The sequence below is a fragment of the Toxorhynchites rutilus genome, chromosome 3 (genome assembly GCF_029784135.1).
Source record: "Toxorhynchites rutilus septentrionalis strain SRP chromosome 3, ASM2978413v1, whole genome shotgun sequence".
NCBI lineage: Eukaryota > Metazoa > Arthropoda > Insecta > Diptera > Culicidae > Toxorhynchites > Toxorhynchites rutilus.
In genome coordinates this window covers 284,290,878-284,305,053 of record NC_073746.1, presented here as the reverse complement: position 1 = coordinate 284,305,053, position 14,176 = coordinate 284,290,878, and the positions used below count along the sequence as shown (strand labels likewise).

General features: G+C 37.0%; 1 protein-coding gene across 3 annotated transcripts in view; it reads left to right on the top strand.

The window, feature by feature from the left end:
• The window catches only part of LOC129777928 (probable basic-leucine zipper transcription factor J), a 46,431-nt gene that overhangs the window by 11,469 nt on the left and 20,786 nt on the right, over positions 1–14,176 (top strand). Inside the window, exon 1 of one of the 3 annotated variants that reach the window (XM_055784522.1) lies at positions 1,424–1,574. The exons of 1 other annotated variant lie outside the window; for it this stretch is intronic. In XM_055784522.1, the coding sequence (XP_055640497.1) occupies positions 1,566–1,574 (9 nt within the window). In that variant the 5' untranslated portion in view covers positions 1,424–1,565. Of the gene's footprint in view, positions 1–1,423; positions 1,575–12,378; positions 13,450–14,176 lie in introns of those variants that run through there. One more of the 3 variants, XM_055784520.1, reaches the window with a different exon arrangement.

The window sequence follows — 14,176 nt, the reverse complement described above, 5'->3', positions numbered from 1 at the left end:
ACAGTTATCTGATGGAGACTTCTTTTTACGCGTTACTGTGTGCTTGCTCAATTTGCGTCCAATTTCGATCTCAAATTCAATAATCGAAGTCACCGAGAGGAGCTTGTGCATATGCACAGTCCAACAGACACTTTGTTGACTAGACACACAAATTCAAGGACTTCCACTCGATTGTGGTGCACTCCGTGATCTCGATTCGCATGTTGCGTTCAGAGGATGACTGAGTTTACCTTTCGTAGGCAAAACTCCGCAATCAGCATGCACATAACTGCAACGCTTATCGCTAGCGGACAGGAGCATTAGGCTAGGAGTGTCATTCGGAGATGATTTCATGGAACACGATGCTTGCTCGTTTTTGTTTCGTGTTATCTGTGGGGCCACAGAGATAAGGGTGGTAAAGTCGCTGGAAAGATAGTGACAGTTACGCGTTTACGGAGTACAAAGCGGGATGTTTTGAATTCTTGCGTTTGGAAATTTGTACGAATGACAGAAAACAAGGGAGATGGGAAGCAACATTTCTCTCAACCAGTAACTGATGGACGTTCTGAATTCATCTCAATGCGATAATATTTAGAGCGGTCTGGGAAAGGACAATGCGTAAGTCATACATGGCTTATTAACAGACACACCAAGTCCACTCACATATATATTATGTAACCATATGAGAAAAAAATATTTATGATAATTTTATATCTATTAACTATATTCCTGCTTCGTATTATTCATACATGGAAGAATCCACACAGAATTGAGATTCCTGTGCCCATCTGTATAATTTCTCATTGGACTATTCTTCTACTGGAAGCAATCTGTAGGAAACATTTATTTTTATATACATACGCTTGTCGATTGTATACTTCATGCTGGGCATTCCACTACTAGCGCTATGCAACCATTTCCTCCCAAAAACAACCATGAAAGCGATGGGCTGATAAATAGAAGCAGCTTCAGCAGTGGAGAGAAGCAACAAGTTGGAAGTTACGATCGTCAATTTCCTACACAAAGCAGCGCAAGAAAATCACCACCGGCAGCATATGTACAATGTTTTACACCGAAAGAAGAGAGGATTACAAAAATAGTTCGATACGCTTCTCGAACTGGAAGAACGTGAATGAAGCAAAATACGAGAGAAATTAGAGTAGAGGAAAAAAGAGAATCACGAGTGGACGCATCGAGGAAGTCATGTACCGTCCGCGCGCCTAGAATTTCTTTTGAGCTTTCGTTACCTGACCAACTCGTTATTGGACATGGAAGGCTGACTGGCATGTTAAAGGTTATAAACCTGTCTTGAGAACACAGCCCATCTTAAGTTCCCCCATTTTACATTACTTTTTGTTTAACGGACACACATATTATGTCTCGAAAGGCGGCGTGGGTAACCACGGTGAAGCAAAGTCTCCGTTCGAACTGTGAAACGAATGTGCACGGGTTGTGACAAGTAGGTCAACTCGTGACAACGTGAATCATACATTGCTCCGTATTCTACGCAGGTAGACGATAATGAAGCTGATAGCTGCAGCCAGGAGTGTGTCAAACAATTAAGGTTTCTCCAACTGCGAAGCTAAATGGAACATGTAAGTATTATTGAGAGTGTGTAACCCTTGTGCAAATGTTCGTTCATTTATTGTGAACGTGATGATTGCTGTGTCGATGAATATTTTCACCGAACTGATTTGTTTTTTTTCCTTTCTTATGATCCGTGAATCTTAATGAGTATATACCTGGAACTCGAGCTGAATATGGGAGCCACGATATTTTATTGTATTGTATAAGCAAAACACTCAAAACTACACAACTCCTGATAGATCTACCTGGAGAGTTTGATATCGTCGAGACGTATTGATGATGTCGAGACCAGATAATCGTCGTGCCAATTTAGAACATACTAAGCGCCTTAGATTGATACGGATCAATTTTGTACTACGACCGCTTATGGTTGAGGTTGCCCCTTCACAATAACGCGCTTGATTTGGGTGGGTATTCGCGTCAACTAAATTTATGTTGCTTCAGCTTTAACACGCAATGCAGTTCATTTGATTGAAACGTAAACAACGAATGGTCGAGTTATCAGCGTTCGAAATATTTCATTATTTCTTACATGTTCAGTTTTTTTATTTTCATTTTACTCCCCTTACCAGTTCTCTAAAAATTGAGATATAGGTCCAAAACACAATACATCCCCTTTTAATACTTACTGTAATCAATAAGTCTTTGGCTTCCGATGTGATCTCTTATTTACTCTTTTTTTCTGGATATTTATAACAGAAAATTGATCTGTTATGAATATCCCGAAAAATGATGGAACGATCAAGATTTGTTCAACTTAAATTTTGCAGGTGTGTGTGTAGAATGACTCCTCTATTTTGGTTTTGACGTTTGCTCTTCTGTTCCCAAAATGTCATCCAAGCAAGAGAATCTGCCTCTGTTTTTATTAAAGCGAGTGCATCTTTGTTGACAAGAAAGATGGCAAGTTCGGATCAAAACTATAACCGTTGTTTACACTTCCGAAAAATGGTATGCAATGAATGCTATCTATTAGAAATCCTATAAAATTTAATGTAACGTCTCATGATCATTGTCGACATGGTTTATATACCTTTAATTATATACGATCACATTTACTTGTGAAAAAGAGGTGGATGGAAAATTACCTTTCCTGGACTTGGAGATTACCAGGAAAGAAGACAACACCCTGAAATTTGGAATCTACCGCAAACCAACTTCTACTGACCGTTTTATAACGAGCGATTCCAACCATTTTGGTGCGCAAAAAGGAAGGAGCCACGTCTAGTGAATAAGGTGCATGTCATAGTTGGTCTTAATCTAGTAGATCTAATCCCATTCCATGAGGTTATGCACCAAAATTATTGGTCGGATCCTTGGTGCAATGGTGGGGAATAAGATCTCAGAGGAGAATTCTTGAAAAGTTAGTTACTATTATAAAAATTAGTATATAGCTTTCTACAATACGGTAAAATTCATATTTAATACACTTTTTTTATTTTGTGACAAGAGCACGCTTTCGGATCCTGTTTTTCGCGTCACAAAAAGCATGTCGATAGTTGCAAACTTCTTGTAAGTTCAGGAAAATTGAATTAATGTTTTAAAGTCTGAAACCGCAAAATGTCAGGTATTGTCACGCCACGTTTACGTTTTGCAAATTGTGTGCCTTATCCATGAAAACATGAAAAAACTTTTTTTTTAGTGAATCAAAAGTTGTCATGTCACGCTGGAATGGATCTTAGCCGTTTCTCTGGCCGGTCTTCCTCGGTGAGACGGGGCGTTGTCCTCAAGTAAAATCACTTTGTGTTGCTTTTTTAGATATTCCGATCTTTTTTGGACCAGAGCACGGTACAGTTCAATGAACAAGCTTCCACCATTATTCTATGTGAATCGGAAGCGGATTTTCTTAGTTTATAGAATAAAAACAATGTTGTCTGTGGTTCGCAAGCATAATTAAAGTGTCGTCTTTTGCGTGTCGGCCTGCGTTGGTCGCATTGAAAAAGAACGGCCCAATGATACTTTAATCCACACTAACCCATGAGATTCTGTCGGTTTAATGGTGTTTCATGAATCATCACTCACGTTATCGAAAATCTAGTAAAATCAACGTGTGATATTGTTTTTCCAATTTGTTTTCAATAATTGAAAATAGACCAAACTATCAATTCCAAATAATTCCAATGATTACCTTTGTTTTACTGACTCCAGAAGAAACCATCTGCTTCATCATCGTTTGAACAGTTGTCAATTGACATCCTTCAATTTCGAGACAGTGGTGGGATATGAATGAATGAAGCTCTTTTTGTGTAACGACTGATAAACGTTTATTCTCACTAGTTATTATTAACACGTTGAGTGCGGTTTTATAGCGACTCTATGGAAATTTTTAAACGTATTAGGGCCATCGTTTCTTATTGTAGTGGAAGGTTTTTTGTTCGAAAGGGAATGCTTATAAGCTTATATGCTTATATTAGTTACCTTTATTATCATATGTTACACTATCAGTCACCGGTGACAGACGCAGCCTGAGCGAAAACTCGGTTTCAGTTACCGGTGACTGACAGTGGCAGCCAACGTGTTAATAACAATCCCCTTTATTCCACGCGGCGAGTGACGTGAGATTGCAAAGTTTACCACTTTATTCTGAAGGCCACCATACTTTTTAGCTCCTTTTTGATACCCGAGTCGATAACAAATGAGGACACGGCTCCAAATCTCACCTAGTGACGAACTATAGGCACGCCATTCGCCTATGGGAATGCAGTAACTTGAGTCATCGCTGCGCGGAATAAGGGGGAATGACTGTTCTCGTGCTTCGAACAACGAACAGCAGCTCTTTATTATGAAGACACCATGTAGTGGCGCGAAATCAGTCCTATTTGCATTTTATTTATGCGCCTCGAAATGAAACATGCGCCGTGTGGGTATCTGATTATAGGATGTAAACCTCGAAAAGCATGCATTCAAGTTTCGTGTTACTGTAAACGTTTATGTTACATATAACCCCTAGTAAAAGGAACTGCGAATCGGCTCCTCGTTCCCTGCTGGACAAAGATCAAACGACGGCGACCTACCAACATTATTTCAGAATAATTTGATTTGGCTCCTACACCAAAACACCTTTTTTCCTCATTGAGGTCAGCTTTCGATCGAGCCGGTGAAAGGAACTTAGTCGCGACCGACTCTCCGGCTCTCTTGTGTACACAGTCAATAGCTCAGGTGCCACCGTCTTGTCCCGGCACCGACGCGTCCAGTCATTCGAGATTCGATGATACATTTCTAATTAGTCTTTGTGAATAATCGAGACAAAATAGACAAACGATGAACGATGGGAAATGGAAGATTTATTCAAATTGAACTTCACCAGTGCCCCCTAGGTGCACGATGCAATGATCAAATGCACTACAGTGATCGAGAATGGGTTTCTCGGCAGTGTTGTCAGTTGAATCGCAGCATTAGTTTGAATGAAATTTGTTTTTTCATTCAATTGTCAAATCCCACCTATATTAACACTAAATTTTCGTTTAGTTTTCTTAAACAATATCAAAACTTCTTGAGTGATAAAAAATTGGGATCAAGAGAAGAATGAGAAAATTGATTACTAGAGTTATTCGCCAAACAGGACCAAGACTTCTATGATGGATACATTATGAAGCTACTTTGAAAATGGCAACAACTTTTCCAACAAAAATGGTGCATATTTGACCTAAATCGGATTATCCGAAACATCTTGAATAATTTTTTGAAAACTTAATACAAATAACATTAAGGAGGGTCGACCTGAAAAATCAGATGTTTCTGACGTGGGACTACGTCTAACCGGAAAATAAGGGGGGTAAAATGAAAACCTAAACACAGAACATGCAGGAAAAAAAGAAAGATTCCGAATGCTTATAACTCGAACATTTCTTACTGGATCGGAAAGATGTTTGCATCAATTGACAGGGAATATTTCTACGTATCTATCGCAATTAATAAAATGTTATTTTTCATTAGATAAACAATTGAAGAACTGTAAAATGTTAAGCGTTATCTAAACGCCCTAACTACCTCGTTTTGATTGGATCGATCTGCGGTTTCCCCAATACATCCATCATAACCAAGCAGCCTTGGGGGAATCGGCAATGCAAATACATGAAAGTCGGGGGTATTTTTGTTCCGACTGAAATGTGTTTCCCTAACACAGACTTCTAATCCATGGAGCGTGGGGGAATTGGCATTACAAATTCATGCAAGTCTGGGGTATTTTTGTTCCGACTGAAATGTGATTCCCCAACACAGACTTCAGAACCAAGGTGTCTGAGGAAATTGGCATTGCAAATTCATGCAAGTCTGGGGTATTTTTGTTTCGACTGAAATGTGTTTACCTGATACAGACTTCTAAACCAAGGTGTCTAGGAAAATCGGCATTGCAAATAAATTCAAACTGCGAGTACTTTCGAACTCGCTTGCCTTTGTGCAGACTAGAAAATGTTTCCTTAACATGGTCTTCTAAACTTAGGAACCTGGGAAAATCTTGCAGACATTAGAGGCGAATGAACTTTCAAGTTTAAAGGCTCTATGATACAAAAAGTATAAGTTGAAGTTGTTGCTTCATGCAAACCGGGGGTACTTTTGCACCCGCATGTTTTTTTGCACTCCGAAAAGTGTTTTCCTAACACGGATTACAAAAACGGGTACGAACACAACGCTTTGGTTCGGTTATTCAAGATTGCATTGATATGCCTTCAATTCTTCTGCTCACTAAATTTCTGGCACTGAGTGCTTGAAGTTCATCAAATCAAACACATTCGCGCTTCGAGAAGTACGTACACTTGAGAGATGCAAACTTGAGATGAAAGTGTAAAATAAAATAATCGTTTGATAATTCTTCCGTTCACATATTTTGTCCTAGGCATCATACCAAACGTAAAAGGACTGTCATTAAATTTATTTGTAACGAAGAACATAATCTTTCACAATGCATGAATTGACCTTATATGGCATTTATTCAATCTCTTTACTCACAATGCAAATATATTGAATTCGATTGAATCCGGAAATTGTTTCATTCAATCAAAAATTTAATCAATACAAACAAATGATTGCTAAGCTAATCTAGTCCCACGTCAACTTTGTGGTAATATCATAGATATAACCCACCCATTTTTTTATTTTTACATTTTCCGGTAGGCTATGATATAAAAATGTTGACGACTCCAAAACCATGAAGTAACTTATTTGTAAATAATTTACTTTATTCAAATACGCATTTTGAACTATGAAGAACCGCTACGCTACGCGTTGCAGAATACATTCTTACGTATTCTAGTCAAATTCCAGCTATGCTGTATGGTTCCCGAGATCAATGTTCCGCCAGCTTTTGGAGATCTCGACTACTAGCGCCTTGATAAACAATATTACTAATGATATCTAACCAATATCAGCTGTGAGTTGTGTGTATAACTTCGAGATATTGAAGCTTATGCCGAGAGTCACGACAGTAGCAACAATTTCGGAGTCCTGGTCTCTTTTCATCTACACACGCTTTGTTGCTTGCAACAAGAAACAGAGGGCGGTTTGTGTTCTTAATCATAATTATACACCATTAATAATCATATCAACTGTCCGGTCCAACTGAACAGTGAAACAGAAGGAATACTCTTACACCGAGATAGATATTGAGATATTGTAATAAAGAAACAGCGCAGTACAGTCGATTCCTGCTGTCAGTAGTTTGACGTTCGAAAATTTTATCGCTTCGTGTTTCTTTTTTTGTTCGAAGCACGAAAAATTGTTCGTTCGAACAAATCAGCCAATTCCAGTTTCGTTCGAATGTGTTTTAGTGCGAAAATATGACTGTCGACATCGCATTTACAATTCGATTATCAAAAATATCTGACATCCATGGACTGTTCTATGTTTCTTATTGTTCCGAAAATTTAAAGTGCTTCCGATTACATCAACATATTTATGTTCAAATATCGTTTTAAACCAGATCGTAAATCTGAAGGGAATCTCGAGTTTGATCGAAAGCAGCCTCAAGGTCGGTATACACTTTGTTCACCTGAGTGCCTTGCTCCATACTGCGCAGACAGAGAGGAACAAATTAGTTGCGAATGACCCTTTTGGAATGAATCCGTGCTGATCCTAGGATAACGAGGTGCAGTGTTAGCCATAAATATTTTTGCGAACATACGGATGTACCAGAAGAGCTTCGGGTTTCTACAGAGATTTCTCTGCATTTATCTCGTATACTGCTTGTAAAAAAAAACGATTGTTCAAGCGGTAATCGTTACTCGTCCAATTCAGCTCTCGTTTTGCAAAAAGGACAGCGCAGCCTGTAATAACGCTGAATCCAAAAAAAGACTAATTCCCAACATTGGGGGTTCACATCTGTCTCAAGCGAGTGTCGGCAAAAATAAATAAACCAGTAAATACGACATTGATATAATCAACTTTATTTTTTTTTTACAAATTGATTTTCCATACTTTGCGGCAAGTCCGTTGATATGTAGAATCATATTCAATCTTCGTGGAACGCTTGCGACCAGTTTTTCATAAGTAGAATCTGAAATAGTATACCACACATTCCGTCCGACTTTTCAAATATATACCGGGAATTTGTAATTTTAAATTTTTTAAACATTTTTCGCCTTTTTTAAGGTTGTACTATTGTGAGTGATTTTAATGTCAGTGTTCAGCGCGATCTGTCATTTAGTTTGGTTACAACGTCATTAAGAAGAAGTTTACTTGTTTTTGCTCGGCGAATTTTGATATGATATTGTCCATTCGGAATTCCTTCCATAGGGCCAAAAAGTATTACCTTGCGGACATATGGAAAAAATTGTCACACACGGCCAGATTTGAGGAAGTATAACACTTGAATTTTGCACCACGATAATGCACCAACTCATCGATCGATCAATGTGAACGAATTTTTGACAAAAAATGGCACGAATGTGATTGAACAAGCACTCTACTCTCCAGATATGGCCCCGTGTGACTTTTTCCCATTTCCGAAACTCAAATTACCGCTTCGTGGGAGCCGTTTTGACAGCGTTGAAGACATAGAAACGAATTCTATGCGAGAACTGAATGCAATTCCTTGAATTCCTATAAAAGGGGCTGTCCATATACCACGTGGATGGAGGCGATCTGGCGTAGTGGTAACATCCATCTCTCTCATGCTAAAGGTCACGAGTTCAGTTCTCACTCCCGACATTCTTCCAAACATGGAAGTAAAAAGTGACGAACCAGCCAAATGAGTTGAAAATCACTATAATACAGATAAAAAAAAAAAAAATACCACGTGGACAGAAATAGCACTGTTTTATACACACCCCTCCCCGTTCGTGAACAAGCGTGGACATTTTCATACTCCTACCCCCCTTTGTCCACGTGGACATCTTTCCTTTTTAAATTAAAATAATTAAATAATTATATTTTAAATTAAATTGTTTTTATTTCAAATTTTACTTGCTGTACCCTGTACCTGCTTTGTTGTGGCCCATTGTTCTTGTATGGTAGAGAAATGAGTGTGTTTAATTTTGATACACTTGTGAGTATACAATATTTTTTGTTTTTCCATTATCAGCGAAAATATAAAGGCTATCTGGTTTGCTAACACGGAAACGCACAATGTACAGTTAACCAGGTGAGGAACAATCCGCATCTGAATATAAACTACACAACTTCAAAGATTGATCTTGAGCTTTGCTAATTGAGATTGCAAGCGTCAATCGAATAGAAATAAATGGATTTAAAATCATTTTCAAATACATTTTTAGTTCACGATTTTCTAAACACTTGCAAAAACATGTGTTGATATCACATAGACGCCAGTAATAATCCAGTCAACTTGATTATTTCGCTTTCATTTGATTCATATGGAATTCCAGTAGAATTTTTTACTACAGAGATATTCTCGATCGAATGAAAAGTTATCCTTTCATTTTAGATTATGAATATTTAATGACATAACGATCGCACAGCAAATCGAAGGGCAATTGTGAAAACTTGAAAATATTCTATACAAGATCCAGTTATTGCTTTGACAAATGCATTGTTTTATAACAGAGTTACAGTGTTGCAGTGTTACTCTAAATTTTAGATGAAACAAATCTTTGTCCACTCCGGAATATGATCGATCACAGTAAATGCCGACTCGTCTTCACTATGGATTTCCAATTCACGTTTAGTCGGTAGCGCAAGTCAAAACCTTTTCCGCCATAGTTCGGAGAATTTTCAGAGGGTATTAAAGGCGTTTTAAAATATTCTATTATTTTTCAAATCCTTATGGGCCATTCTGCATTGAGTGTCTAGATGACTTTCAAAGTGCTTGCGGGGAAAAATGACATCAGACAACTTACGATACATTGATTCCAAACTATGGAATCAAGCTCAAATCTCAACTATGAAAGTTGAATTTTTCTTGAGACTCATTTTTTTTGCTCTAAATTGACCCCAATTCAAAATCACGCCACTTAGAAGAATTTAGTTGCATTCATTTGAAAGATGAGAAAAATTTCTGTTGTGGAATACTTTAAATAGTGAAAGATAACAATAGGAATAACATTGTTGTGTCGAGGAAGGAATTGTAGAAGGGTTGGAGAGCTTTAATTTTGTTGATAGAAACATTCAAGTTTATTTTTATAATATTTATAAAAAATTATAAAAACCCTTGAAAAACGACAAATTTTAAGTATTTTTTCACTTCTAAAAGGTACTTCAATCCATCAATTAAAATGTTTTAATGTTTTGCATTATATGCGAAATTTTCTGAAAAAATTGAATACTGCGTCAACTGATTTAAGTTTGACGACTAGTGGTGCATAGATCATTTCACGCAAATGTAAATATTAATTCCTAGAAATTGACGGAATTCCAATACTTTGAAAAATTCTACCTTTTTGAGAAAAGTAATGCGAGAAAATAATTTTACACAAAATTCTGCATGATAATTTCTACAAACATTATTATCCTAAGACTAACTGTTCTCGAGATGGAACAAAATATATAGAAAATTATATTTGATGAAAAAACCATATGTGTAGTAACCATTATTTACTTAACCATAATGGAATCGTTTATTTTTTATATGTTTGAGCTATGAACGTTTATGCATAGCCCGCAACTATAAAATTATAGGATAATACAAAATATCTCTGTCGCTCACAGTTTACATGAGTTAATATATGAACTACTCGCAGACAGCTCAATCCGTTTATTGATAAACACGGAATACTCAGGATGGGCGGAAAGTTTTAAAATTCTTGAATATGGATCAGTTTTTATTTAATTTAGAATGTATCAGTGATTTATCTGAAAAAAATATTTATTTTTCGTGTCCACGTGGACATAGTCTATACTCCTCCCCCCTCTCCGTGGACAAGCGCCCCCTAAAATTGTCCACGTGGTATGTAGACAGCCCCAAAAGTGTTTCAATGACTGGATTGTTCGTTGGAAAAAGCGTATTGCTTCAGAACGGGACTATTTTGGAGGCGATAAATTGACAGAATGTAAACCGATATATTAAAAAATATATATATATATATATATATATATATATATATATATATATATATATATATATATATATATAAATATATAAATATATATACATATATATATATATATATATATATAAATATATATATATATATATATATATAAATATATAAATATATATATATATATATATATATATAAATATATATACATATATATATATATATATATATATATATATATATATATATATATATATATATATATATCGAGCATCAAAATTGATAAATAAAACGTGACTCATCGATCTGGCATCCCTGCCGTAGCGCATTGTATACAGTGTTGCCACATATACAGATTTTTCTGTAATGATACAGATTTTCAGCATGTTTTTTGACCAAAAATCTGTATATACAGATTGCAGATTATTGGATATCCATGCAGATTTTATACAGATTTTGTAACAATAATAATTTTTAAATATTTGATCATTTTACGCAACAATCAACAAACTCAATCAGACAATTCGAACAGTACTGAACTGAACTATTTTAGCTACTGTCAAATGTGTCAAATATAGTAGTGATGGAAATCATATTTATATTTCTTCGCAATATAATGCGAACAAAACAAAAGTTTGAAACCGTCTCGCTACAGAAATTGTGAACGCAACTATCAAATCGAGGGGGAAGTGCCTCAATACAGTTGTCAAACGACATCAAGGCGAAATTCTGCAAGACCATGCATGAACACCACGAGGAAAGTGAGCATTAAATGAATGTTTATAACGTAAAAATAAATGAAATAAACATTTTCTGTCGGTTTTCCCTGAAAATACATTTTGAAATGTTTTTCTTTATTTTTTATTTGGCAAAATTATCTATGTATCTTAAACTCTTCATCTGAGATATTGCACATTTTTTATCAAATTAAACCTCAAAAAAAAAGGATTGCTCAGTAAACTTTTGCATAGGCCTGAAAATTGGAAAATAGTCTTATTCAGAAAACTACTGGCAAGCTATACAAGTGATCACGAGCTTAAAAATATGGATAAGCAGACTATATCAAGCAAAAGCAGCAATACAGATTCCAATACAGATTTTCTATTTTCTCTACAGATAAAAAAGATTTTTTAGCTCGGAAATACAGATTTCAATGTGGCAACACTGATTGTATATACTCCCATAGCATTAATGATGGAGCGGTAGTGGTGAGTGTGGGTATTTCATTGGCAGTTCTGCTTTCCACTTTAACCATATTATCTCGCCCGCTTCTTTCGCTCATTGTGTCTCCTTCGCTTCGTCATACTTCTCAGCCCGCCCCTTTGATGCGGGTTGGAAACAGAGCATTACTCCGCTTGCGACTAACTGCTAGTCCGGCGAAAGGAAGCTTAGTTTCCCAGCGAACGTCGAACTGTGAGGTGGTCGTGGATTGTCGTCGCGTGCTAACGGAGAGGTGTCCAAGCTCGAGTGTATGTATAACCGGCTCCTCCACACTCTCCCCAAATCAATGTACCGCGCACCTGGATGACACACGTGCTCCAAACAGTAAAACATATACGAATGATGTTCTTAGGTCATCGAAGTCCTAGGATTGAAACTACGCGCCGAAGGTCGCTGCCGATCGAACTGTAGCTGGGATTTTGTGTGTGTCTACGATTGTGGAATGCAGTTTTCTGTCTAGTGCAGTTGAGTTCAAAGTTGGTGAATGGATTGGCGCGTTACTATTTATTTTTGTGTGTTATAAATCCGCAGCTTTCGAGTATCGTGCCGTGAGCTGGTGAAAAAGTTGGCGTAATCAGCGAACGTTGCTAGAAGGGAAAAAATAATTGCCACGTAAAATATTTTATATTAGTGAGAAGCGTTGCGGAGCGTGGCAATCAAAAGAAGCAATCATTAAGTAACGTGCAGTTTTGTGTGTCCGAGTCTTTGTCAATTTGAAGACACAACACCTGAGTAAAAGTGTTTTAATTGTAAACTTCTGTTGCTCGACTACGTGTGTGTGGTGTTGATCATTTGGAAGGTGAAAATGTGCCTCCTAAGCGTGTCGAAAAAAATCTTGCTCAAATTGATCAATATGTGTTGCCATTACTGCCGCTGTAGTGTCGGCGGTATCGCGGAGTAATCATCATTGGGATGTACTTGTTTTCCTATCGCGAGGGGAATTCCATTGAGCAGTTAATAGAGTGGAGTGCTGGAAGTAAAGAAAACCGCTCAGCAGCCGCGAAAGCAATTTTCTTAAATATTCATACAACTTAATAGACCTAAGCAGTGGCCTGAACATCAGTAGGTGCATTAAGAAGGAAGTGGCAGTTCAGAGAGAATTCGGTTCTCTGTGATTCATTGTGGAAAGCAGAAAATACGCATACAAGAGAAGCGGGAATAACTTGCGCAAAACCCCGTTCCGAAATTGCCGGAAACAACGATGGATAGCGTTATGAGTGATTTGCTGCTCAATGTATGTATTTTGTTTCGGATTTGTTTTGCAGTTGCGTAGCGCATTCGACATATGTGATCTCGATTAGGGCGATTATTGCTATTGCGTATGTTTGACCGTTAGCCGGAGAAAACTTGGATGGTTCATTTGTAATTATGATTTTGAAATTTTGGATTTGTTGTTTTGGAGAAAACAGTTATTACAGGAGACGTCAATGGCACTAATGTTTCTCATAGACTTCGATTCCTCAACGTGGAATTACATACATCATTTTGAATCATCTACGCTCAATTGAAATATGATTGGCAAAACACGTTTTGATTGTAGCAGCAAAAATATGATATAACAACAAGGACTTCTACACAAGTCTCTGAATTTCGAAAACCGGTATATTAGGATGCCAATGAAAATGATCATCTCGAATTTCAAAAAGTTACCCCATAAAAAATATTCACCACTTCGAAAAAATACCCTATGCAAAACATCAGCTAAATCGAACTTAACACGTAAAGCCACGATTTTTTCTTGCTGTGCTTTCCATTCAGTGCGCACCAAGAGCGTTTGCATAATATCAGTGTCGGTCCCAGTTCCCAAAGATACTTATTGTACAGAAAGAAAATAGCCATTCGACTAGAAAGTAGTCACATTCTGTAAAACATCCGAAAACAAACCGTATATATTTTTATTTTATTATTTTGTAACTGTCAGTCTCAGTCAGTCTGCACTTTCCTATTAAAAAGCTCAACGT